A 26,937-nucleotide genomic window follows, 5' to 3' on the forward strand; every position below is an offset into this window, starting at 1 on the left:
GCTATGGGACACAGTCTGTCCCTCCCACTGTAGGGTGACACAGACAGAAGGAGCTTTGGGACACGGAGTCTGTCCCTCCCACTGCAGGGTGACACAGACAGAAGGAGCTATGGGACACGGAGTCTGTCCCTCCCACTGCAGGGTGACACAGACAGAAGGCGCCATGGGACACGGAGTCTGTCCCTCCCACTGCAGGGTGACACAGACAGAGGGAGCTATGGGACACGGAGTCTGTCCCTCCCACTGCAGGGTGACACAGACAGAGGGAGGTATGGGATACGGAGTCTGTCCCTCCCACTGCAGGGTGACACAGACAGAAGGGAGCTATGGGACACGGAGTCTGTCCCTCCCACTGCAGGGTGACACAGACAGAAGGAGCTATGGGACACAGAGTCTGTCCCTCCCACTGCAGGGTGACATAGAAAGAAGGAGCTATGGGACACGGAGTCTGTCCCTCCCACTGCAGGGTGACACAGACAGAGGGAGGTATGGGATACGGAGTCTGTCCCTCCCACTGCAGGGTGACACAGACAGAGGGAGCTATGGGACACAGAGTCTGTCCATCCCACTGCAGGGTGACACAGACAGAAGGAGCTATGGGACACTGAGTCTGTCCCTCCCACTGCAGGGTGACACAGACAGAAGGAGCTATGGGACACGGAGTCTGTCCCTCCCACTGCAGGGTGACACAGACAGAAGGCGCCATGGGACACGGAGTCTGTCCCTCCCACTGCAGGGTGACACAGACAGAGGGAGGTATGGGATACGGAGTCTGTCCCTCCCACTGCAGGGTGACACAGACAGAAGGGAGCTATGGGACACGGAGTCTGTCCCTCCCACTGCAGGGTGACACAGACAGAAGGAGCTATGGGACACAGAGTCTGTCCCTCCCACTGCAGGGTGACATAGAAAGAAGGAGCTATGGGACACAGAGTCTGTCACTCCCACTGCAGGGTGACACAGACAGAGGGAGGTATGGGATACGGAGTCTGTCCCTCCCACTGCAGGGTGACACAGACAGAGGGAGCTATGGGACACGGAGTCTGTCCCTCCCACTGCAGGGTGACACAGACAGAGGGAGGTGTGGGATACGGAGTCTGTCCCTCCCACTGCAGGGTGACACAGACAGAAGGGAGCTATGGGACACGGAGTCTGTCCCTCCCACTGCAGGGTGACACAGACAGAAGGAGCTATGGGACACAGAGTCTGTCCCTCCCACTGCAGGGTGACATAGAAAGAAGGAGCTATGGGACACGGAGTCTGTCCCTCCCACTGCAGGGTGACACAGACAGAAGGAGCTATGGGACACAGAGTCTGTCACTCCCACTGCAGGGTGACACAGACAGAAGGAGCTATGGGACACGGAGTCTGTCCCTCCCACTGCAGGGTGACACAGACAGAAGGAGCTATGGGACACGGAGTCTGTCCCTCCCACTGCAGGGTGACACAGACAGAAGGAGCTATGGGACACAGAGTCTGTCCCTCCCACTGCAGGGTGACACAGACAGAGTGAGCTATGGGACACAGTCAGTCCCTCCCACTGCAGGGTGACACAGACAGAGTGAGCTATGGGACACAGTCTGTCCCTCCCACTGCAGGGTGACACACACAGAAGGAGCTATGGGACACACAGTCTGTCCCTCCCACTGCAGGGTGACACAGACAGAAGGAGCTATGGGACACAGTCAGTCCCTCCCACTGCAGGGTGACACAGACAGAAGGAGCTATGGGACACAGTCAGTCCCTCCCACTGCTGGGTGACACAGACAGAAGGAGCTATGGGACACAGTCAGTCCCTCCCACTGCAGGGTGACACAGACAGAAGGAGCTATGGGACACGGAGTCTGTCCCTCCTACTGCAGGGTGACACAGATAGAAGGAGCTATGGGATACGGAGTCTGTCCCTCCCACTGCAGGGTGACACAGACAGAAGGGAGCTATAAAATTCTTACTTTAGAGTATAACCTTATTAGTATCGTAATATAGTCTGGAGATAAACTGGAGGTAATCTGAGGTATTCAGGAGGATAAATACAAAAATTTAAGATGTGTTTGATTTAAATTATTCACCTCATTGGAATGGCAGACTTGGTTCAGTGTAATAGTTGTTATGCATTTGTTTCACGTTCCACTTTTTGGAGGTTTGGTTGTTGTCTAATCTGTAGACAGTTCTCTATTTTGCGGCAGGAGATTGTATTTTTGAAGTCTGAGATTTGTAAATTATCTGGTAAACAAACTCAGACTGGAACTGCTGCAAAACAGAACAAAATAAGGTTGTGCCTAAAATATACAGTAAAACATATAAGAGTGTATATAATAAATAATATAAAATAATAAAATGTAATATCGAATGTTAAATGAAATATAAATGGATAATTGGCAATAGTCCAAAGCACTTATCATAAGTCCATAATGGTAGATGCCGTGTATAAGAACAGGGATCCTGAGGCGTAAAATGGGGTGTGTCTTCACAAATGGGTACTTGCAATCCAGTGAGGTAATATGTGAAGAAAAAAACAAGAGGAACTCCAATGGCACAGTATATAGATGAATAAAGTGGTAAATAAAATAAAATAAAAGTAGTCTTACTCACACTTTTCAGAGCTAGAACCTAGCTCTGATATAACGCACGTGAAGTGGAATAATCCCCACTCAAGGATATGCGGAGTAATATTGATTGGCGAGTATCTGGCTCAGATTCAACGTCCAAGTTGGTATTATTCGACCCAGGGAGATAAAATAAAGTATATAGTGCTCTCTGTATAGTAATTAAAAGGTATAAAAAGAGAATAAATATACTACTCACAGTATATAGAGCAGGCTTGTACTGCTCAATGTAGGCGCTTGGGTGGTATCATCCCCACCTAAGGATTCTTTAGGCTTCTCGTCAGGTGGACAATATGTGTATAGTCAGGGTGAAAAAGGAAAGAAAATGGCTATAAAATGTTTCATGCCAAAATTATTTCTTTATTGTAAAGTAATAAAATATCTAAACGTGTTTCGCCGCAAGGGCTTCTTCAAGTAGATAATAATATATAAACCATTGTGTGTCAGGTGTGTCCCTCTTTTCTATTATTATCTACTTGAAGAAGCCCTTGCGGCGAAACGCCGCTGTTACTGAGACATGGTATAATGAGAAAAATGACTGGGACATAGCAATACCAGGGTACTCTTTATATAGAAAAGACAGGGAAGGCAAGAAAGGGGGAGGGGTGGCCCTGTATGTGAAAGCATAAAATCTAGCCTAATAAAGGTTAGTGAGGCGAACATAGAGTCCGTTTGGGTTACGTTAGAATTTGGTAATCACACAGTAACTCGTGTAGGTGTGATTTATAGGCCCCCAGGACAAATTGAAGAGTTAGATAATCTACTAGTTGAGGAAATAGGATGTAAAAAGATAAAGGAGGTTAGCGCTAATAATAAAAAGTAGATGGGCAGCGGCATAGCAGAGGGTAACCCTCTATAATGGAAATGGAAGACAAAAACAACAGTAATGCAGTGCGTCAAAATATATCAATGTGGACTACAGATATTATAAAACATATAAAGAGAATAGTTGGTATTGTATATAAAATAGTCCAAAATGATTAGAAGTTGTGCTGTGGCAATAAATGTCTTTAATTAAGGTGCTTTTGATGAAGGGGTCTCCTCTCTGTTTAAAGTAGTCCGATTGTTCTCATTATATGGAAGACAAAAGATAAGAGACCAATCGTACAGAGTGTAAGGGACAATATATGTGATAAAAAGATAAATATATTCCACTCACATTTAAATGAATAGCCAGCTCAGGTATAACAGGCGTACAGCTTATGGGATATATGGAATGATGTCCGGCTCTCAGGAGAGGGATATATAAAAACAGCTAATAGTGCTCACTGTTTGATAAGGTATAACCGTTAATAAAAAAAAAATGAAAATGTTTCTGCACTATGGTAACAGCGTTGGTGGTATGATCCCCACCTCGGATAAGCTTGTAAGTACATGATAAAATTGATATAATGCCAGGTACAATTAAAAAAGTGTGTAAAAAGATAGTTGGCACAAATAGTAGCCAAAGCAATCTTTAATTATATAAAATACACAATAATAAAACCATTTACGCGTTTCGCCACTAGGGCTTTTTCAAAATGGTTAACCGCAGCTACTGAGTGGTCAATTGGCGGCGCTCGGCGGCTTCTGGGCGGCCAATTAACGGCGCGTGCCAGCTAACCGCGACTCATGGGAGTCCAATAGACTGCTGTTTGTTCGGTAGATAGAACGCCCGGGCAGAATTACAGTTGCAAGAAAAGGTATGTGAACCCTTTGGAATGATATGGATTTCTGCACAAATTGGTCATAAAATGTGATCTGATCATCATCTAAGTCACAACAATAGACAATCACAGTCTGCTTAAACTAATAACACACAAAGAATGAAATGTTGCCATGTTTTTATTGAACACACCATGTAAACATTCACAGTGCAGGTGGAAAAAGTATGCACTGCAGATCACACTGCCGCTGGGGAATGGAGACTGGGCTCCCAATTCCCTGCAGATCCCACTGCCGCTGGGGACTGGAGACTGGGCTCCCAATTCCCTGCAGATCCCACTGCCGCTGGGGAATGGAGACTGGGCTCCCAATTCCCTGCAGATCACACTGCCGCTGGGGACTGGAGACTGGGCTCCCAATTCCCTGCAGATCCCACTGCCGCTGGGGAATGGAGACTGGGCTCCCAATTCCCTGCAGATCCCACTGCCGCTGGGGAATGGAGACTGGGCTCCCAATTCCCTGCAGATCACACTGCCGCTGGGGACTGGAGACTGGGCTCCCAATTCCCTGCAGATCACACTGCCGCTGGGGACTGGAGACTGGGCTCCCAATTCCCTGCAGATCACACTGCCGCTGGAGAATGGAGACTATTCCCTGCAGTACCTGCCGCTGGAGTTCCTCCCAACGTGCCAGCTGACCTTCTCTTTCTGCCCGGTATTGCAGATTCTTGAACACTAGGTTCCTCATGGACTGCACGTATTTCTCAGCTGGATTGGGTCCGAAGAACTTCAGCCGCAGTCCCATCATATTATCAAACTCTCTCCTAGAGTAGCTGTACTCCACTGCTGGTTCCATCCTGGTGCTGTCAGGGTCGTTGTACTCAGACATGCGTTGCCCTCAAATTGTAAATCCAAAGAAATGGTGTTCTGTAGCTGTCCTTCTGGCTGTAGGAACGATCCCGCCGCTTGCCACCAATTGTAACGGCACCCCCAGGCATAAAAAGGGTTAAAAGCTGTTTAGTAGATATTCCCCTTCCAGATATATAGGCAGCTACCAAAGACACCAATCCGCGGAACAGGAAACCATATGAATGCCGTAAACAGCCGAATAGGAAAAACCAAACGAATAGTTTACACTCCTAGCAGTCGAACTGGAACAGAATACCATAAATCCACCCAAGAACGAGACAAGGCTCCGTGTTGAGGGTCAAGCAGGAACAGACTGAGCTGTGACTTTATTGGCCTTATATACACATTCTTATACATTAGTACCACCCACAGGGTTTGGTGGAACATCCAATCAAAACATACAACACAGATAAACACTCCCACAATGACATCACACTCCCTCCTCTCTAGCCCGGGCAGAAATACATGAATAGACCTTTCTGCATAGGAAAATAAAGTATTTAAATGCCGGTCCATAGTCAAAAGGCAGCAGGCGGGCAACCAGGCTCCTCCAATGCACAGTGGCGAGATTGGTCTCGTCACATGTGGCTAATGGAGTTTTGCCTCTGTCCTTGGAGATAATTGGATTACTTCCCAATTATCTCCAGGATAGAAGACTCTGTGGAACCGGTTTTGGGCAGAAAAGCCATGCTTCATTTGGTCACAAAGGACTACGATCTATCTTTTGAACCACTGGACCAATGTGGATGATTTTGACGTATGTTTGTATTTGGAGTATGCGGATCCTGAAAATGTAAGTATGTGAATGTGATGTATACTTTTAAAGTTATGAATATTGTGTAAAACTGTGTATTTTCCTGCCTGTGATAATTATATTAACCCATTGTGTAAGGTAATTGTATCACAGGCAGAGGGGAGAATTTTGTGTGGGAGTGTATTGTACCTGTTTATTGGTTGTTTTACAAAACCCTGTGGGTGGTACTAATGTGTATATAAGAACAATAAACCCACAGCTCTGTCAATTCTACTTCACCCTCAATTTGGGTTGCCGTCTCTTATTGGGGGAATCTGCTACAAGGGATTGCTATGCTTGTCATACTCCCTTGCTAAATCACTACTAAGCTCTTGTAAGAGCTTGTTCCTGCCTTGCTCTCTGGAGGAGTCTACAGTGGTTATGGTGTCTGCTGCAGTGCTTGGAGTCCTCAGGAAGCATTAGGAGCATCCATCAACGGAGGTGCCCAGTCGGGGTGCCCGTCGATCCGTTACAGTACAGTATCCGTTGGGCAGTATGGCCACTCTGCCATAAAGCCCAACTCTATGGAGCGTACGGCTTATTGTCGTCCTATGTACAGATACTCCGGTCTCTGCTGTGGAACTCTGCAGCTCCTCCAGGGTTACCTTAGGTCTCTGTGCTGCCTCTCTGATTAATGCCCTCCTTGCCCGGTCTGTGAGTTTTGGTGGGCGGCCGTCTCTTGGCAGGTTATGATAGATTTGATGGTGCTCTTGGATATTTTTTTTTTATAACCTAACCCTGACTTGTACATCTTACTTGTTTGGAGAGTTCCTTGGTCTTCGTGGCAGTGTTTGGTTAGTGGTGTCTCTTGCTTAGGTGTTGCAGCCTCTGGGGCCTTTCACAAAAGGTGTGTATATGTAATGACAGATCATGTGACACTCAGAGTGCACACAGGTGGACATCATTTCGCTAATTATGTGACTTCTGAAGGTAATTGGTAGCAGCAGAGCTTTTTATGGGCTTCATAACAAAGGGGGTGAATACATACGCACATGCCAATTTTCTGTTTTCTATTTCTAAAAAATTGTTTTTGTATAGTTTTTTCTCATTTCACTTCACCAACTTAGACTATTGTGTTCTGATCCATCACATAAAATTCAGATTAATAAAACATTGAACTTAAGGCTGTGATGTAACAAAATAGGTAAAAAGACAAGGGGGTGAATACTTCCGCAAGTCACTGTATGTAGAAGAGGATAAAGGTCTATCCTTTATTTTATTTTCTGTTAGGATAGGATTGTTGAACATCTAAAATCACATGGATTTCAAGATCAGAGACAACATGGGTTTACTTCAGGGAGATCATGCCAAACTAATCTTATTGATTTTTTTTGATTGGGTAACTAGAATTATAGATCAGGGTGGTGCAGTAGACATTGCTTACCTCGATTTCAGTAAGGCTTTTGACACTGTTGCACATAGAAGGCTTATCAATAAACTGCAATCTTTGAGTTTGGATTCCAATATTGTTGAATGGGTGAGGCAGTGGCTGAGTGACAGGCAACAGAGGGTTGTAGTCAATGGAGTATATTCGAAGCTTGGGCTTGTCACCAGTGGGGTACCCCAGGGATCTGTACTTGGACCCATTCTCTTTAATATTTTTATTAGTGATATTGCAGAAGGTCTTGATGGTAAGGTGTGTCTTTTTGCTGATGATACTAAGATATGTAACAGGGTTGATGTTCCAGGAGGGATAAGCCAAATGGCAAATGATTTAGGTAAACTAGAAAAATGGTCAGAGTTGGGGCAACTGACATTTAATGTGGATAAGTGCAAGATATTAACAATGACACATAGTATAAGACTGTCTAATCTCACATTATCAAAGTCACAGTGTGGGACTGTCTAATCTCATATTTATGGCACAGTATGGGACTGTAATCTCACATTATCAATGACACCGTGTGGGACTGTCTAATCTCATATTATCAGTGTCACAGTGTAGGACTGTCTAATCTCATATTAGCAATGTCACAGTGTGGGACTGTAATCTCACATTATCAGTGACACAGTGTGGGACTGTAATCTCACATTATCAGTGACACAGTGTGGGACTGTAATCTCACATTATCAGTGACACAGTGTGGGACTGTAATCTCACATTATCAATGACACAGTGTGGGACTGCAATCTCACATTATCAATGACACAGTGTGGGACTGTAATCTCACATTATCAATGACACAGTGTAGGACTGCAATCTCACGTTATCAAATACACAGTGTGGGACTGTAATCTCACATTATCAGTGGCACAGTGTGGGACTGTAATCTCACATTATCAATGACACAGTGTAGGACTGCAATCTCACGTTATCAAATACACAGTGTGGGACTGTAATCTCACATTATCAATGACACCGTGTAGGACTGTCTAATCTCACATCAATGACACAGTGAGGGACTTTAATCTCACATTATCAATGACACAGTGAGGGACTGTAATCTCACATTATCAGTGACACAGTGTGGGACTGTAATCTCACATTATCAGTGTCACAGTGTGGGACTGTAATCTCACATTATCAGTGACACAGTGTGGGACTGTAATCTCACATTATCAGTGACACAGTGTGGGACTGTAATCTCACATTATCAGTGACACCGTGTGGGACTGCAATCTCACGTTATCAATGACACAGTGTAGGACTGTAATCTCACATTATCAGTGACACAGTGTGGGACTGTAATCTCACATTATCAATGACAGTGTGGGACTGCAATCTCACATTATCAGTGTCACAGTGTGGGACTGTAATCTCACATTATCAGTGACACAGTGTGGGACTGTCTAATCTCACATCAATGACACAGTGAGGGACTGTAATCTCACATTATCAATGACACAGTGTAGGACTGTAATCTCACATTATCAGTGACACAGTGTGGGACTGTAATCTCACATTATCAATGACAGTGTGGGACTGCAATCTCACATTATCAGTGTCACAGTGTGGGACTGTAATCTCACATTATCAGTGACACAGTGTGGGACTGTCTAATCTCACATCAATGACACCGTGTGGGACTGCAATCTCACGTTATCAATGACACAGTGTAGGACTGTAATCTCACATTATCAGTGACACAGTGTGGGACTGTAATCTCACATTATCAATGACAGTGTGGGACTGCAATCTCACATTATCAGTGACACAGTGTGGGACTGTAATCTCACATTATCAATGACACCGTGTAGGACTGTCTAATCTCACATCAATGACACAGTGAGGGACTGTAATCTCACATTATCAATGACACAGTGTGGGACTGTAATCTCACATTATCAGTGACACAGTGTGGGACTGTAATCTCACATCAATGACACAGTGAGGGACTGTAATCTCACATTATCAGTGACACAGTGAGGGACTGTAATCTCACATTATCAGTGACACAGTGTGGGACTGTAATCTCACATTATCAGTGACCCAGTGTGGGACTGTAATCTCACATTATCAGTGACACAGTGTGGGACTGTAATCTCACATCAATGACACAGTGAGGGACTGTAATCTCACATTATCAGTGACACAGTGTGGGACTGTAATCTCACATTATCAGTGACACAGTGTGGGACTGTAATCTCACATTATCAGTGACACAGTGTGGGACTGTAATCTCACATTATCAGTGTCACAGTGTAGGACTGCAATCTCACGTTATCAATGACACAGTGTAGGACTGTCTAATCTCACATTATCAATGACACATATTGGTGTTTAACATATCAAATAGCTGTGCTTGCATTACCATTGCTTTCCTGGCAGTTAGATTCTTCTAAGGTGGCAAGATCCTGACAGATATAGCTCATCACAGTGAGTTCTGTTCTCTTTCTCATTACCCAGATGCTCGGACAGTTTATCGCTCGGGCTGTTGCCGATCACGCTCTTCCACTTAACTTCCTCGACCGATACAAGGGACGGGTGGACTGTGATCATGCGAGGTAATTGGAGATCAAATAATGCTGTTTCTATGTATCTCCTCTTTAAACCAACCACTGTGAATATCTTCCTGTTACCCAATCCGTGAAATCCCCCAACCAGTATCGCCTCCTCTATATCCCCCCACTCTGTATATCCTCCTCCCCATCACCCCAACCTGAATATCCTACCTCCCCATCACCCCAACCAGTATCTCCTCCTCTATATCCCCCCACTCTGTATGTCCTCCTCCCCATCACCCCACTCTGTATGTCCTCCTCCCCATCACCCTAACCAGTATCTCCTCCTCTATATCCACCCACTCTGTATGTCCTCCTCCATATCCCCCCAACCAGTATCTCCTCCTCCTCATCCCCCCAACCAGCATCTCCTCCTCTATATCCCCTTGCTCTGTATCTCCCCATCCCCCCAGTATCTCCTCCTCTGTATCCCCTCCTCCCCATTCACCCAACCAGTATCTCCTCCTCTATATATCCCCCCCTAGCCAGTATCTCCTCCTCTATATCCGCTCCCTCTGTATCTCCTCCTCCTCCTCCTATATCCGCCCCCTCTGTATCTCCTCCTCCCCACCCCCAACCAGTATCTCCTCCTCTATATCCCCCACTCTGAATCTCCTCTCTCCTATCGCCCCAACCAGTATCTCCTCCTCTATATCGCCCCAACCAGTATCTCCTCCTATATCCCCCCAACCAATATCTCCTCCTCTTTATCCCCCACTCTGTATCTCCTCCTCCTCTATATCCCCCACTCTGTATCTCCTCCTCCCCATCCCCGAACCAGTATCTCCTCCTCTATATCCCTCCACTCTGTATCTCCTCCTCCCCATTCCCCCAACCAGTATCTCCTCCTATGTATCCCCATTCTGTATCTCCTCCTCTATATCCACCCAACCAGTATCTCCCCATCCCCCCAACCAGTATCTCCCCATCCCCCCAGTCAGTATCTCCTCCTCTGTATCCCCATTCTCTATCACGGTCTCTCTCTGTATACCCATTATCTCTCTCTCTCTCTCTCTCTCTCTCTCTCTCTCTCTCTCTCTCTCTCTCTGTATTCCCATTCTCTCTCTCTCTGTATTCCCATTCTCTCTCTCTCTCTGTCCCCATTCTATCTCACTGTCTGTCTCTCTCTGTCCCCATTCTATCTCACTGTCTGTCTCTCTCTGTCCCCATTCTCTCTGTCTGTCTCACTGTATCCACTCTCTCTCTGTATCCCCACTCTCTCTCTCTCTCTCTCTCTCTCTCTCTGTCTGTATCCCCATTCTCTCTCTGTCTCTCTGTATCCCCTCTCTCTCTGCATCCCCATTCTCTCTGTCTCTCTGTATCCCCTCTCTCTCTGCATCCCCATTCTCTCTCACTGTCTCTCTGTGTCCCCATTCTCTCTGTCTCTCTGTATCCCCATTCTCTGTCTGTCTCACTGTATCCACTATCTCTCTGTATCCCCACTCTCTCTCTCTCTGTCTCTCTGTATCCCCATTCTCTCTGTCTCTCTGTATCCCCATTCTCTCTCTGTCTCTCTGTATCCCCATTCTCTCTCACTGTCTCTCACTGTCTCTCTGTGTCCCCATTCTCTCTGTCTCTCTGTATCCCCATTCTCTGTCTGTCTCACTGTATCCACTCTCTCTCTGTATCCCCACTCTCTCTCTCTCTCTCTCTCTCTCTCTGTCTCTCTGTATCCCCATTCTCTCTGTCTCTCTGTATCACCATTCTCTCTCACTGTCTCTCACTGTCTCTCACGGTCTCTCCGTCTCCACCCACTCTGGACCCAAGACCAGGGTTCAGCTTCCAGTAGGTCAACCTCTCCGAATTCCAGAGAGCAGGAACAAGAACCAGCTCTTAGCAGAGCTTAGTGATCATACCCTGGGGAGTATAGTGATTATAGCAATCCCCAGAGTGTAGTTCTCCAATCCCCCAAACATGAGCCGAAACTTCATGTAGGTCCAAGATGATCTGAACTTTTAATGGCCACACACTGGCTTTTATGCAAGTCCCCATGCAAGGGGACATCCCACAGGGTGGGACACAGTACAACCAATCATATACAGGCAAACCGTAAAACACACCCAGCACAAACATACAACTCCCCCCCACCTCTGCCTGTGATATAATTACTGAACACAATGGGTTAATGTAATTTATCACAGGCAGGAAAAATACTTTTTATACATATACTATAACTTTAAAAATATGCATCATATTCACATAAAACATACATATTCCGAATCAGCATACTTTAAATATAAACATACCCAAAAATCATACAAATCCCTCCAGTACATAAAAAGTTAGACGGAAGTCCTTTATGACCAACCGCAAGCACATTTTCTTGCTCAAAACCGTTCCATAGATTTGGGCTGTGTGGCCGGTCTATTTCCGATTGTTAAAGGCAGTTCACTCAGAAAAACTACTAAGTCCCATTCGAATGCACCAACGGGCCCCGTTCGTGCAAATAGCACAGTGTAATATGGCGTTCGAATTGTCGAACGCACTTCGACTTTAGCCGAAGTGTCGAAGTGGAGGAGACGGTAAGAGTCAGCGGTGTTCGTGCATTTGTGTAGCCGATTTTAGTTCCATGGATTTACTAGCACACACCGCTGACCGCGTTCGACTAATTTAAAATGGCCGCCGCCACGTGTTCCTTTGTCGAATGGCGGCCACTTCGGCTGGATCCGAAGTGCCATATAAAAAGGTACCAATCCTCCCCCATAGTGTTTAAAGGGCCAGAAGTAGTGAAATATTATCCGGTATAGCTGAATAATGTTTTTGATGGGTCCAATCTCCCAGGGGCCATAGTCATGCGGAAGGAGGCTGGCAATCAGGCTCCTCCAACAGCCATGGGAAAAGGGCCGCTTGTCACCAAACCATCCAGTGACAAAAGGCGTTTTGTTACACTCTCTCACTGTCTCTCTGTATCCCCATTCTCTCTCACTGTCTCTCTGTATCCCCATTCTCTCTCACTGTCTCTCTGTATCCCCATTCTCTCTCTCTGTATCCCCATTCTCTCTCTCTCTCTCTCTCTCTCTCTCTCTCTCTGTGTATACCCTCTCTCTCTCTCTCTCTCTCTCTCTCTCTCTCTGTATCCCCATTATCTCTCTCTCTCTCTCTCTCTGTATCCCCATTCTCTCTCTCTCTCTCTCTCTCTCTCTCTCTCTCTCTCTCTCTCTGTATCCCCATTCTCTCTGTCTCTCACTGTCCGTCTCCGTTCTCTCGCACTGTCCGTCTCTCTGTCTCCGTTCTCTCGCACTGTCCGTCTCTCTGTCTCCGTTCTCCCTCACTGTCCGTCTCTCTGTCTCTGTTCTCTTTCACTGTCCGTCTCTCTGTCTCCGTTCTCTCTGTCTCCGTTCTCTCTGTCTCCGTTCTCTCTGTCTCCGTTCTCTCTCACTGTCTGTCTCTCTGTCTCCGTTCTCTCTCACTGTCTGTCTCTCTGTCTCCGTTCTCTCTCACTGTCCGTCTCTCTGTCTCCGTTCTCTCTCACTGTCCGTCTCTCTGTCTCCGTTCTCTCTCACTGTCCGTCTCTCTGTCTCCGTTCTCTCTCACTGTCCGTCTCCCTGTCTCCGTTCTCTCTCACTGTCCGTCTCTCTGTCTCCGTTCTCTCTCACTGTCCGTCTCTCTGTCTCCTCATTCTGTCTTGCTCACACCCTCTCCGTCTTTTAATATTTTCCTAGAGCTGCTGTTGACCGTGCTGCAGTGTTACTAAGAATCAAACGTGAAATTATCCGACTGGACAATGTCTGGGGAGTTGGAGGTGGTCAGCGACCGGTCAAACATCTAATTAAAGAGGTATCTGTATCATTAAACACATTGATACTTTGTATCATTGAAGGGTTTCCAGCTGGGCACTGCACTAACAGCCCAGGGCAATGCTTCTAAGAAACCTTGTCCAATCACAGTATTATGTTTTCAGGGTTAATTGACCAACTGGAGAATGTGTCTGCCATTACTGTACAGATAATGCCGAACCCCAAGCTTTAGTAATCACCAGGTAATGAGGAGCTTTTAATCTAAAAACACTTACAAAATTAATTAATATTCACGTGAACTATCTCATATTTTACCATGGTAAAACACTGCAGAAATCAACACATTATATCCTAATGCAACAGTACTACAATCCCCTCGTTTATTTTAATCCATTTCTGATCACTTCAGTATCTGTTCAATTCTGACTAGGTCCATTCCGACTTCTGCTCGATTCCGTTTCTCCCCAACGGCTGCTCGATTCCGTTTCTCCCCGACGGCTGCTCGATTCCGTTTCTCCCCGACGGCTGCTCGACTCCGTTTCTCCCCGACGGCTGCTCGACTCCGTTTCTCCCCGACGGCTGCTCGACTCCGTTTCTCCCCGACGGCTGCTCGACTCCGTTTCTCCCCGACGGCTGCTCGACTCCGTTTCTCCCCGACGGCTGCTCGACTCCGTTTCTCCCCGACGGCTGCTCGACTCCGTTTCTCCCCGACGGCTGCTCGACTCCGTTTCTCCCCGACGGCTGCTCGACTCCGTTTCTCCCCGACGGCTGCTCGACTCCGTTTCTCCCCGACGGCTGCTCGACTCCGTTTCTCCCCGACGGCTGCTCGACTCCGTTTCTCCCCGACGGCTGCTCGACTCCGTTTCTCCCCGACGGCTGCTCGACTCCGTGTCTCCCCGACGGCTGCTCGACTCCGTGTCTCCCCGACGGCTGCTCGACTCCGTGTCTCCCCGACGGCTGCTCGACTCCGTGTCTCCCCGACGGCTGCTCGACTCCGTGTCTCCCCGACGGCTGCTCGACTCCGTGTCTCCCCGACGGCTGCTCGACTCCGTGTCTCCCCGACGGCTGCTCGACTCCGTGTCTCCCCGACGGCTGCTCGACTCCGTGTCTCCCCGACGGCTGCTCGACTCCGTGTCTCCCCGACGGCTGCTCGACTCCGTGTCTCCCCGACGGCTGCTCGACTCCGTGTCTCCCCGACGGCTGCTCGACTCCGTGTCTCCCCGACGGCTGCTCGACTCCGTGTCTCCCCGACGGCTGCTCGACTCCGTGTCTCCCCGACGGCTGCTCGACTCCGTGTCTCCCCGACGGCTGCTCGACTCCGTGTCTCCCCGACGGCTGCTCGACTCCGTGTCTCCCCGACGGCTGCTCGACTCCGTGTCTCCCCGACGGCTGCTCGACTCCGTGTCTCCCCGACGGCTGCTCGACTCCGTGTCTCCCCGACGGCTGCTCGACTCCGTGTCTCCCCGACGGCTGCTCGACTCCGTGTCTCCCCGACGGCTGCTCGACTCCGTGTCTCCCCGACGGCTGCTCGACTCCGTGTCTCCCCGACGGCTGCTCGACTCCGTGTCTCCCCGACGGCTGCTCGACTCCGTGTCTCCCCGACGGCTGCTCGACTCCGTGTCTCCCCGACGGCTGCTCGACTCCGTGTCTCCCCGACGGCTGCTCGACTCCGTGTCTCCCCGACGGCTGCTCGACTCCGTGTCTCCCCGACGGCTGCTCGACTCCGTGTCTCCCCGACGGCTGCTCGACTCCGTGTCTCCCCGACGGCTGCTCGACTCCGTGTCTCCCCGACGGCTGCTCGACTCCGTGTCTCCCCGACGGCTGCTCGACTCCGTGTCTCCCAAGTTATTTTACAGGTCTGGGACATAGTCTTAAAGGGGCATGGTTCACCAAAGTCACAATATGTCCCCAGACGGTTCTTAAAGGGCCATACACACCCAATAAAAGTTCATCAGTTTTCAGGGGCACAATCTTCCAGGGGCCATAGTCATGAGGAAGGATGCTGGCAAATAGGCTTCTCCACAATCCAGGGAAGGAGGGCAATTTTCCATTTAAAATAGCAGTTTGTAACAATGGAGGTCCAACAGAGTACCTCCGCCAAGTCTGTTTCCTCAAACTCCACAGTTGGCGCTCAAAGGCTCGTGCTGCTTCGTTGTCAGCACTCAACTGGCGCATCACTTCATGGACCAACTCATTTGAAGGGTTTGGGCCATACAAGACCAGCCGCTCCTTTACTACCTTCAGAAAATCAGCACCCTCCCAGCACTGTGTCCGGCGGATTTGCAATTCACTGGCTGCTGTCCAGGGTCTTGCTAGCTCCATGTTGCTGTAGGTAGGGACACTGCTCAGTGGCTAGCGTTGCCCTCAATACTCTCATACGATACCAGTGCTGTTGGGGTGCTGCTCCTTGCGCTAGGACGCCATCCCACTGCTGCCACCAAATGTTACGGTTGCCTCCAGGCTGGCTGGAAGTTGGACCGTAGAAAGGATGCTCCTAGCGCTCACCAAAGGATCATCAGCACCGTAGACACCATAACTACTGCGTAGCCACCATAAGTACTGCAGACTCCATGAACCACCGCTGCTGGGCTGGTATCTCGCCGTCTGCTCTGCGCCCTGGACCTACGACCAGGCTCCAGGTTCCAATAGGCGAGCCTCTTCCTTCTGTAGAGCGAAGCAGGATCAGGAACAAGAGCTCTTACAAGAGCTCAGTAGCTAAGGGAGTATGAAGAGCATAGCAATCCCTGTAGTGATTATAGCTGTCCCCTACAAACATGAGTCAAGCCTGCAAGTTAGAGGGTCAGAAGAGGTCTGAGGTGCTGGCACACCCAGCCTGGTTTTTATTACGGTTGTGCACATACAGGACACACCCAGGGGGAGGCATAAAATAACCAATCAAGTAATAGTACAACCCACACATCCCCTCCCCTCAGATAAGCAGTTAACATAATTATTACATACAGTAAAAATACAGTTTTTACACACACACTGTAACTTTAAAACCATACATTCAATCTCCATAAAAATTACATATTTAATCATACATCAAACATAAACACTTCCAAAATCAGCCAAATCCCTCCAGCGGATCAAAAGTTAGCTGGAAGTCCTTTATGACCGACCGCAAGCACAATTTCCTGCCCAAAACAGTTCCATAGATTTGGGCTGTGCGGTCGGTCAATTTCATGCCGAAAAACATCTTCGAACGGGACTTAGTCTCTGGAGCTGCAAGTTCCGTATGGAAGAAGGTAAGGGTCAGCGGTGTTCCTGTATTTGCGCATCCGATTTTAGTTCCACAGAATCTTTAGCATACACCGCTGACCGCGTTCGAATGAACAAAGATGGCTGCCGCCACGTGTTCGACTGTCGAATGGCGGCCACCCAGCGGTCGACAATTAACCTGCAGTAACCTCACAGCCTGGGAGGTAAATTGCCTGCACACTTTAACTTCTGGGTGGTCCGCCTGTGTGGTACTTGGTTCAGTAAGCCCTATTTACTGAACCAAGTGGGGGAAAGCCAGGAACAAGTTATTTTACAGGTCTGGGGACATAGTCTTAAAGGGGCATTGTTCACCAAAGTCACAATATGTCCCCAGACGGTTCTTAAAGGGCCATACACACCCAATAAAAGTTAATAAGTTTTCAGGGGCACAATCTCCCAGGGGTCATAGTCATGAGGAAGGAGGCTGGCAAACAGGCTTCTCCACAATCCAGGGAAGCAGGGCAATTTTCCATTTAAAGGGCCAGTTACAAATAGCAGTTTGTAACTAAATGGTTCTTATCTGCCGTCACATTCTATGTTTCTATGTAACAATGGAGCTACAGTAGTCCAACAGAGTACCTCCGCCAAGTCTGTTTCCTCGTAGCTATCAGGGGCCCTGGAGCACTTCAGACCTAGTCTCAGAGGCTTGACTGGGATCACTGAGGGCCTCTTTAACCCTGTACCAGGCTACTGTTTAAGAGCCCTGGACACACTTTCCATAAGCAGTTTTCACTAGAACAGCCAACACTTGGTGACGACACTTGGTGAAAATTAAAAACAGCAACTATCTTTAATAGACATAGCACACATATTTAGGCCCCCAACAGCCTCATTTACATCCAATAGGGTGCATAGAGCACTATAGTACAAGGAAGGGTGGGGTCAGACAATAGCAAGGACTGATGGGAGATTGAGGAGGGACAAAGCAGCCAGAATAAACTGGTCTGGCAGTGTCCCTGGCACAACGCCCTGCTGGAGAATAATAGGACAGAAAAAAGGGGGAGGGGGAGAAGCACAGACAATCAATACATTCAATATAACCTGCACCAATAATGGACACAGGGTGATCAAGAGGAATCTGGGGAACGACATATAGTGTCTGTCTTCCATCCCCACCGTCACATATCTTCCATCATATCCCTAACTCTCTGGAGGGTCGTCATCTGCTAGAAATGGGTACTGCAGGACTGCATATCACCTTAAAACCCGGTACGAATCATCCAACCACAATTCTTTCTGGACCAGCTCCTCTAATTCAAACTTACTTTCCACCAGGGGCTGCTCTCCCAAGAATTGCATCCTCAAATAGAAACATAGAATGTGACGGCACATCAGAACCATTCGGCCCATCTAGTCTGCCCAATTTTCTAAACACTTGCTGTAACGGATCACCTGGCACCCCGATTGGGTACCTCCGTTGAAGGATGCTCCTAGCGCTTCCTGAGGGCTCCAAGCACTCCAGCTGACACCATAACCACTGTAGACTCCTCCAGAGAGCAAGGCAGGAACAAGCTCTTACAAGAGCTTAGTAGTGATTTAGCAAGGGAGCATGACAAGCATGTAGCAGATTCCCCTAATAAGAGACGACACTCCAAATTGAGGGTGAAGTAGAACTGAACTGAGGTTTAATAATCAAATACATGTTACCTCCCACACATCTCCTCCCCTCAGCATGACACTTGATCCTTGTACAGTATTTCCCCAGTTCCTGGATGTACCCCAAATACATAGGGCACACTCCTAAATAGGGGGGCCCCTGATAGCCCTGATCTGGGTGAGTAACATACTTAAAAATCACCCAGATCGGACCAGGGGTTCGGGAGTTATTGACCGACCGCACAGGCAACAGTATCCGAAAATAGTTCCATAAGTTTTGGCCTTGCGGTTGGTCTCCGTTCGCGGAATAAAAGTCACGAAATGTTTGCCATCCATGGCTATACTGGTGTTCGTGTGACTCCCCGTGTTTGCATTAGTCTTTCTACCGAACGGCTGCTCGTTCGGTAGTTTCGGCACGAATTTATGGAAGTCTGGAGGTCTCAGCGGTGTTTGCCTAGTCGAGTGTCCGATTTTAGTTCCAGACACTCAATGGCAAATGTAACGGATCACCTGGCACCCCGACTGAGTACCTCCGTTAATGGATGCTCCTAGTGCTTCCTGAGGACTCCAAGCACTCTGGCAGACACCACAATCACCGAATCCGAGAAACCTTTTAAATTCTCCCAAGCATATGAATGCTGTAGACCATTGAATAGGAACCATACGAATAGGCTTGTACTCCTAGCAGTCAACTGGAACAGCATACAATAAATCCTTCCCCCAATAATGAGACGACACATCACTTTGAGGTTAAAACAGGAACTCTGGACTGGCTCATCCAGCCTGGCTTTTATTACACTAATCCACATACAGGCCACACCCAGGGGGAGGCATAAAATAACCAATCACATACATGGTTCAGCCCACACATCCCCTCCCCTCAGATAACATTAAACTCAATTATCCGGTACACTTTTTCAGCCAAGTTCTGGATGTACCCCAAAACCCGGGGGTACACCTTTAAATCCAGCATCGCTGGATAGCCCTTATTCAGGGGGACAACATATCCAAAATTCAAGTAATTCGGATGAATGGTTCGTGAGATATGGGGTTCCAAAGATTTGACCGACCGCATGGGTAAAGTATCCGAAAACAGTTCCATGCATTTTGGCCCTGCGGTCGGTCACAAACAAGGGAATGAAAACAGGCGAATTGCCTGTGTTATAGAGCCTGGAGAGGGTTTGAATGAATTCCCTTGTTTGTGGGGTTCTTTCTACCGAACGGCGGGTCATTCGGTGGTTTCTATACGAATTTCTGGAAGTATGGAGGTCTCAGCGGTGTTTGCCTAGTCAAGTGTCCGATTTTAGTTCCAGACACTCGACGGCAAAACACCGCTGTTCGGTAGTTTAAGATGGCCGCCGCCACGTGTTTGTTTCCCGAATGGCGGCCACCCAGAGGACAAAGACTACATTACACTGATTGCCAATTACCCGTTTGCAACATTGTTGCAAACTGTAATTGGAGGCACACTTAATCCTGGGTGGTCTGGTTGTTCGGTAGTTTCACTCAATATAATGAATGGAGTGATTCTACCGAACAATCAGATGAATGCTGCATACATATCACCCAGGCTAAACTTAACACATGAATACATATACAATATTACAGGCAGCACACTAGAACATGCTTCACAGTCTTAAAGGGACAGTAGTCCCAAAAGTCCCAATGTGTCCATAGATGCTGTTAAAAGGGCCAGTAGCAGCAATATACAGTACAATATGCCCAAATATAAATCTTTAAGTGTACCAATTTTCCAGGGGCCATAGTCAGCAGGTAAGAGGCAGGCAGCCAGGCCCCTCCAATGTCCAGTGGCGAGGTGGGTTCCGCCACAGCAAAACACTGTTGTTCGGGAGATTAAGATGGCCGCCGCCACGTGTAAAACTCCCGAATGGCAGCCACCCATAGAACAAAGTACCGATTGTCAATTAGGGGTTTGCAACATTGTTGCAAACGGTAATGAGAGTCACACTTATCCCTGGGGTGGTCTGATTGTTCGGTAGTTTCACTTGTATAGTAAACGGAGTGATTTTACCGAACAATCAGTATGAATGCTGCATACATTGTGAATACATGGAATAGCATAACACAAAAGCATTTTAAAATACACGAATTTTGGTAGACAGCTCAATGTCCTGTGCTGCATAATTTATATTGTCAGAAGTCTCTGCAATATTACATTATATGCCCTTGGCTGGTTCTTAAAGGGCCAGTAGTGCCATACAAAAATCCCATTAAGCCCAGCCATGGTGTTTAAAGGGTCCCATCTTTCTGGGGTCCATAATCACTGGGCAGGAGGCGAGCAAGCAGCCCTGTAACGGCACCCCCAGGCATAAAAGGGTTAAACCGCTGTTTAGTAGATCTTCCCTTCCAGAGACACAGGCACAGCTACTGTAGACACCAATACAGCGAACCGGAGAAGCATGTGAATATAGAAACACAGAATGTGACGGCAGATAAGAACCATTCGGCCCATCTAGTCTGCCCAGTATTATAAATACTTTCATTAGTCCCTGGCCTTATCTTATAGCTAGGATAGCCTTATGCCTATCCCACGCATGCTTAAACTCCTTTACTGTGTTAACCTCTACCACTTCAGCTGGAGGGCTATTCCATGCATCCACTACCCTCTCAGTAAAGTAATACTTCCTGATATTATTTTTAAACCTTTGTCCCTCTAATTTAAGACTATGTCCTCTGGTTGTTGTAGTTTTTCTTCTTTTAAATATAGTCTCCCCCTTTACTGTGTTGATTCCCTTTATGTATTTAAATGTTTCTATCATATCCCCCCTGTCTCGTCTTTCCACCAAGCTATACATGTTAAGATCCTTTAACCTTTCCTGGTAAGTTTGATCCTGCAATCCATGAACCAGTTTAGTAGCCGTAAATAGCTGAACCGGAACCATGAGAATGCTGTAAGCAGCTGAATAGGAAAAAACATATGAATAGGTTTACACTCCTAGCAGTCAAACTGGATCAGCATACAATAAATCCCCCCAAGAACGAGACAAGGCTCCGTTTTGAGGGTCAAGCAGGAACAGACAGAGCTGTGGGTTTATTGTTCTTGTATACACATTAGTACCACCCAAAGGGTTTTGGAAAACAACCAATAAACACGTACAATACACTCAGACACTCCCACACAAAATCCTCCCCTCTGCCTGTGATACAATTACCTTACACAATGGGTAATGTAATTATCACAGGCAGAGAAATACAGTTTTCCCACATTATTCATAACATAAAAGTATGCATCACATTCACATAAAACTTACATTTTCAGAATCAGCATACTCCAAATACAAACATACGTCAAAATCCTACAAATTGGTCCAGTGGTTCAAAAGATAGATCGTAGTCCTTTGTGACCAAATGAAGCATGGCTTTTCTGCCCAAAACCAGTTCCACAGAGTCTTCTATCCTGGAGATAATTGAAGATTATGCTAGCGCTAGTGTACTTATAATCTTAATTTTAATGACAGGAGGCGAGTATTTTGCATAAACTCTCTTTACTAACTCCACATAGCAGTAAAGAAAAAAGTGAAAACATTAACCAATCAAAAAATAGTAGGAGGTATAGTATTCACAGTGATGAGGCTCCTCCCCCTCTTTCAAAGCGACATCAAATACACATAAAATATTTTAAAGAAACGGAAAAGGTCTTGAAACATGCACCAACGGGTGACTTTCCAAAGTGCGAAGTCCTAGAAGTTAGAGGATGGTCCAAACATGCACCAACGGGTGACTTTCTCAAGTACGAAGTCCTGGCAGCTGAAGGAAGGCCCAAAACATGTCCATCCTGAGCGTAAGCTGTAACGTCTTGAAGTTATGCTGGAAAAGAGCGTGAAAAAGGTTAGGAACCGGTCTGGCAACTGGTTGCAGTGATGTAATAAACCCAACACAGATTCCACTAAAAAATTTAAACTAGTCTAAGTATGACGGTGCTTAGTAAACAAGGCTGTATCTAAACAAGGTACAAGTCCGATTAAATTAGCTGAGTAAGGAGACAGAGACAGAGGGAGTATACAGAGTATAGGTATACTTACATGAGATCTCATCCTTCAGAGTATAGATATACTTACATAGGATCTCCTTCCTCGAGGGTGTGGAGGGTGGGAAAATACTCGCCTCCTGTCATTATTAAAATTAAGATTATAAGTACACTAGCGCTAGCATAATCTTCAATTTTACCACATGACAGGAGGCTTCATATTTTGCATTTTTAACGCTGAAACAGGAGAGACGTGGCTGCCCCCGGGTTCGGGCGGAAGTAGAAGGTCCGAAAGGTTGATTCTCGTGACCAATCTGCGGCTCGTAGGATGTCTGCCAGGGACGCGCCTGCGGCGAAAGCTGATGAGGCCGCCGCACCCCGGACGGAGTGGGCTCCGAAGGTCTCCTCTACGCCCGCCAGAGATGGAATCCATCTTACCCACCTGGCCAGGGTGGTGGTAGAGACTGGTACATGTGGTCTAACGTAGGACACCAAGAGTTGGCCCGAAGGTGAGACCCGCAATCGAGATGTGACTTCTACGCACCGATGCAGGGTGGACACCACGCAGAGAAGTGGTTCTGTAGGGGAAAAGGGGTAGAAAACTGATGTGGAATCGGACTTCGTACGGCGTGAAATTTGGAAGGTAACTCCCTCCGGGGAGACCAAGAAGGCATCGATGTCGAATGCTCGTACGTCCGCGACTCTGCGGAACGAGACCAAACAAAGTAGAAGTGTCAGTTTAGCTGATAGTTGTCGGAGCGAGAGTCTGTCGTTGTCCGGCCAGTCCCTAATGAATTGTAGAACGATCTCGACGTCCCATAGTCGGGAATATTTAGGTCTTGGAGGTCTCTGTAGTCTGATGCCTCTGAGAAGGCGGCATACCAGTGGGTCTTTTCCAACGGGGATCCCCTGGGTCGGGACGTGGGCTGCCGAAATTGCGGAGCGTATGACGTTGAGGGATCGATAAGATCGACCCTTGGCAAAAAGGTGAGAGAGGAAATTCAAGATGGCTGTTATAGGTGCCGTAAAGGGATCGAAATTCCGTTCACTGCACCAAGTAGACCAGGAGTTCCATGCTGATAAATAACATCGTCTGGTTCCTGGTGCCCATGAGTCCCATAGGAGATCTCGAGACGTTTGCGATAAGCCTTCGGTTTGCCAGGCTCCCCTGAAAGTGTCCAAGCCATCAGTGTGAGACGGTCTTCCAGGTTGAGCGGGTGTTGGTTCACTTTTGGATCCGTAAGGAGTGTCGGGTAGGACGGTATGAGGAGAGGATCCTGGTAGGATGCTGCTAGAAGATCCGGAAACCATGGTTGACCCGGCCATAAAGGTGAGATGAGGAGCAGGGATCCGCGTTGTGTCTTCAGGTATTGCATCGTCCTTGCCGCCATGGCGAATGGGGGGGAAGGCATACGCCCCCGTGGGTGGCCAAGGTTGGAGAAACGCATCTACTGCCTTGCTCCCTGGATCTGGGAGCCAGCTGAAGTACTCGTCTGTCTGCCTGTTGTTGCGTGAAGCAAAGAAGTCTAGGTGGAGGGGACCCCTCCTGGCCGAAAGACGTTGCAAGATCGTTGGGTCCAGTCTCTAGTCGCTGCTGTCCTGCCAGTGGCGTGAGAACCAGTCCGCCGTCAGGTTCGTGTCTCCCGGGAGGTATTCTGCCATCAGGGAGATTCTCCGGGGTATACAAAATTCGAAGATGTCCTTCGTGATATTTGACAGAAGCCTGGATCGTGCTCCTCCCAGGCGATTGATGTAGCGGACCGCGGAGACGTTGTCCATCCGGAGGAGGATGCAGCAGTCCGTGCGGTCTCTCGCCAAGCTGCGGATCGCAAACGACCCCCCCAGGAGTTCTAAGCAGTTTATGTGGAGGTTGGTTTCTTGTGAAGTCCAAGTACCTCCTGTCGATCCGCCCTCGCCTGTGGCGCCCCAGCCCCAAAGGCTGGCGTCTGATTCCAGAACGATGTCGGGAGAATTCCCGAAGATGTCTCGGCCGTTCCAGGCCTCCATGCTGTCCAACCACCATCCGAGTTCTTCCTTGATTTCTTCCGTTACCGGAATGTTCTGGTCGTATGAAGGGTTCTGGCGGAGGAAGGAGGCCTTGAGGTGTTGCATCGCCCTGTAGTGTAGTGGGCATGGGACGATTGCCTGAATCGATGCGGACATTAGGCCCACGATCCGAGCTAGGTTGCGGAGGGGGATGGTGTGGCAGCGGATGACCCTGCGTAGTTCCTTCTTGATGGCTGTGATCTTCGAGATCGGGAGTCGTAAGGTGCTGGTCCTGGAGTCTATCTCGAAGCCCAGGAATTGTATCGTCTGGGTTGGGATAGTTCCGATTTTTGGTAATTTACCACGAAGCCTAGGGACGTCAGGAGTTGAATGGTATATCGTGTGTGTTGTGTTAGACTGTTCCTGTCTGAGGAGAACAGAAGCAGGTCGTCCAGGTAGATAATGCACCGAATTCCTTGAGTTCGTAGACATGATACAACTGGTTTGATAAGTTTGGTGAAGCACCACGGTGCTGACCTGAGGCCGAAAGGGAGGCATGTGAACTGCCAGGGTTGGTTTTGCCATAGGAATCTGAGGAATTGACGGCAAGATGCGTGGACGGGGACCGACAGGTAAGCGTCCTTGAGGTCTAGCCTCGTAAACCAGTCCCTGTCTTGTAGAAGATCTCTCAGAAGATGGATGCCCTCCATCTTGAAGTGCCTGTATGTTACAAAAGCGTGGAGTCCCTTCAAATTTATAACCGGACGAAACTCTCCAGATTTCTTCTTTACTAGGAAAATGTTGCTGAAGAAACCCTGTCCTTCGTGAGCCGGTTCTATCGCCCCTTTCGTTTGGAGCTCTCGTAGTTCGCCGTCGATCAGGCGGCGGTCCTCCTGGGAGCATTGAATGGGATGCGGAGGAATGAGCTGGTAAGGGGGTTCTACGAAGTCGATGACGTAGCCCCGAACTGTCTGGAGGATCCATGCGTCCGTGGAGATGGTTATCCATTTCTGAAAAGACAGAGCAATACGGCCTGAGGTATAAGGAGAAAGTGAAACGAGAGGTATGATGTTGCTTACCTGTGGGGAAGCGTGCTCTGCCACGGTTACGAGGTCCTCTGCCTCGGTCTGCTCCTCGGGTATAGGAGAAGGGTTGTCTGAAGCCCACTTCTGGGTAGAAGGGTTGTGGTCTGTGTGACCGGGGGCCAGAAGGCCAGAATCGGCTGGCTGCGCGGCCCCTGTAGCGGCCAGCCCGTCCAAAAACACCCCGACTGGGTCGACCTCTGAAGACTCGCTTCATGGATGTCTGAGCCTTATTCAGCGACGTAAAAATATTGACATGCTTGTTCAGCTCTTTTAAGAAGGGTTCCCCAAATAGTTTGCCCTGTGCCAACGGTCCCAGTTCCTTGGTGCCCAACTCCACCAGTTTTCCGTCAATACGGAGTAAAGCTGCCTTGCGCCTCTCAGAGGAGAGGGCTACGTTGGTATTGCCAACGAAACAGAAGCACCTTTGTGCCAATTCTCTGATGTCGTGTGCCCATTCCTTGACCATGCTAGAGTCAAATTGATCGGCTCTAGTGAAAGCATCATCTGCCAGGTATAATATGCGGGAGAGCGGGCCGATGGCGTCCAGCAGCTTGTCTTGGACCCTGTGGAATCCCTTCTCCACGCCCCGTCGAGGGTCGCGGCCACCCCGGGACATAAAGGTGTTCATCACCTGGTCAAACTCTGGGGTTTGAGTTACATGGTCGGGAAGCGAGGGACGTGGACATTCCGAGCGTAGGCGGTTGCGCACCGTTTTATCAAGTGGTTTGCGAAGCCAGCATAAATTGGGAGAGGTGGTCGGGGGGTGTCCAGTCCCCGGAGCGTGGGTGGCGGATATTGCGAGGGTCAAACAGACGTTGCCCTGTGGGGTCTAGGATGGCATCGTCTTCCTGGGTAGGTGCGAGGTTGTCTGGTAACTGACTGTGATCCAGGAAGGTTCCTCGTAAGAGGCCCGTATGGGAGCCGGAGTCCGAGTCCCAATTGTCATCTTGCGGATCAGAGTCCGCGGCTTGCCACTCGTCCAACACGGCCATAGAGTGCGTGTGTTCTTCCCCCTCATCCAAGGAGTAGTGGGCAGGTGTGGGTGGGGCTGGTCTATGGCGTTTGGGTGCCTTACCCTTGGCTGGTGTATCGCCCGCTTTCTCACCTTTCCAGTGACGTTTGGCGGGGCGTGGGTCCGCCAGTACGTGTGACTCTGAGGCCTCAGAGTCCTCGTCTTGAGGTTGTGTGAGCGTGGCTTTTTTGGGTTTGTCGGTAGATGCCGACATAACTCTTGACAGCGCTTTCTCCATAGAGGCGGAGATGGCTTCTGCAATCATAGACTGGAAGTCCGCAGGGGTTTGGGATGCTTCCATAGTGGTTATGGTGTTGGCACAGGGTAGATGGGCTAGGGGTCAGTTGATTATAATATGCACTCAATAGTAATAATAAAA

At 48.3% G+C, this 26,937-nt stretch overlaps 1 protein-coding gene across 3 annotated transcripts in view; it reads left to right on the forward strand.

Annotated features, from left to right (window-relative positions):
• Window positions 1–26,937, forward strand: part of LOC134614088 (programmed cell death protein 4-like) — a 72,630-nt gene that overhangs the window by 28,086 nt on the left and 17,607 nt on the right. For all 3 annotated transcript variants that reach the window (XM_063457509.1, XM_063457511.1, XM_063457510.1), the window contains 2 exons: window positions 9,799–9,896; window positions 13,556–13,670. In XM_063457509.1, coding sequence (XP_063313579.1) covers window positions 9,799–9,896; window positions 13,556–13,670 — 213 coding nt within the window. The remainder of the gene's footprint in view (window positions 1–9,798; window positions 9,897–13,555; window positions 13,671–26,937) is intronic.

The sequence above is a fragment of the Pelobates fuscus genome, chromosome 6, assembly GCF_036172605.1.
Source record: "Pelobates fuscus isolate aPelFus1 chromosome 6, aPelFus1.pri, whole genome shotgun sequence".
In the NCBI taxonomy this organism is placed as follows: Eukaryota; Metazoa; Chordata; class Amphibia; order Anura; family Pelobatidae; genus Pelobates; species Pelobates fuscus.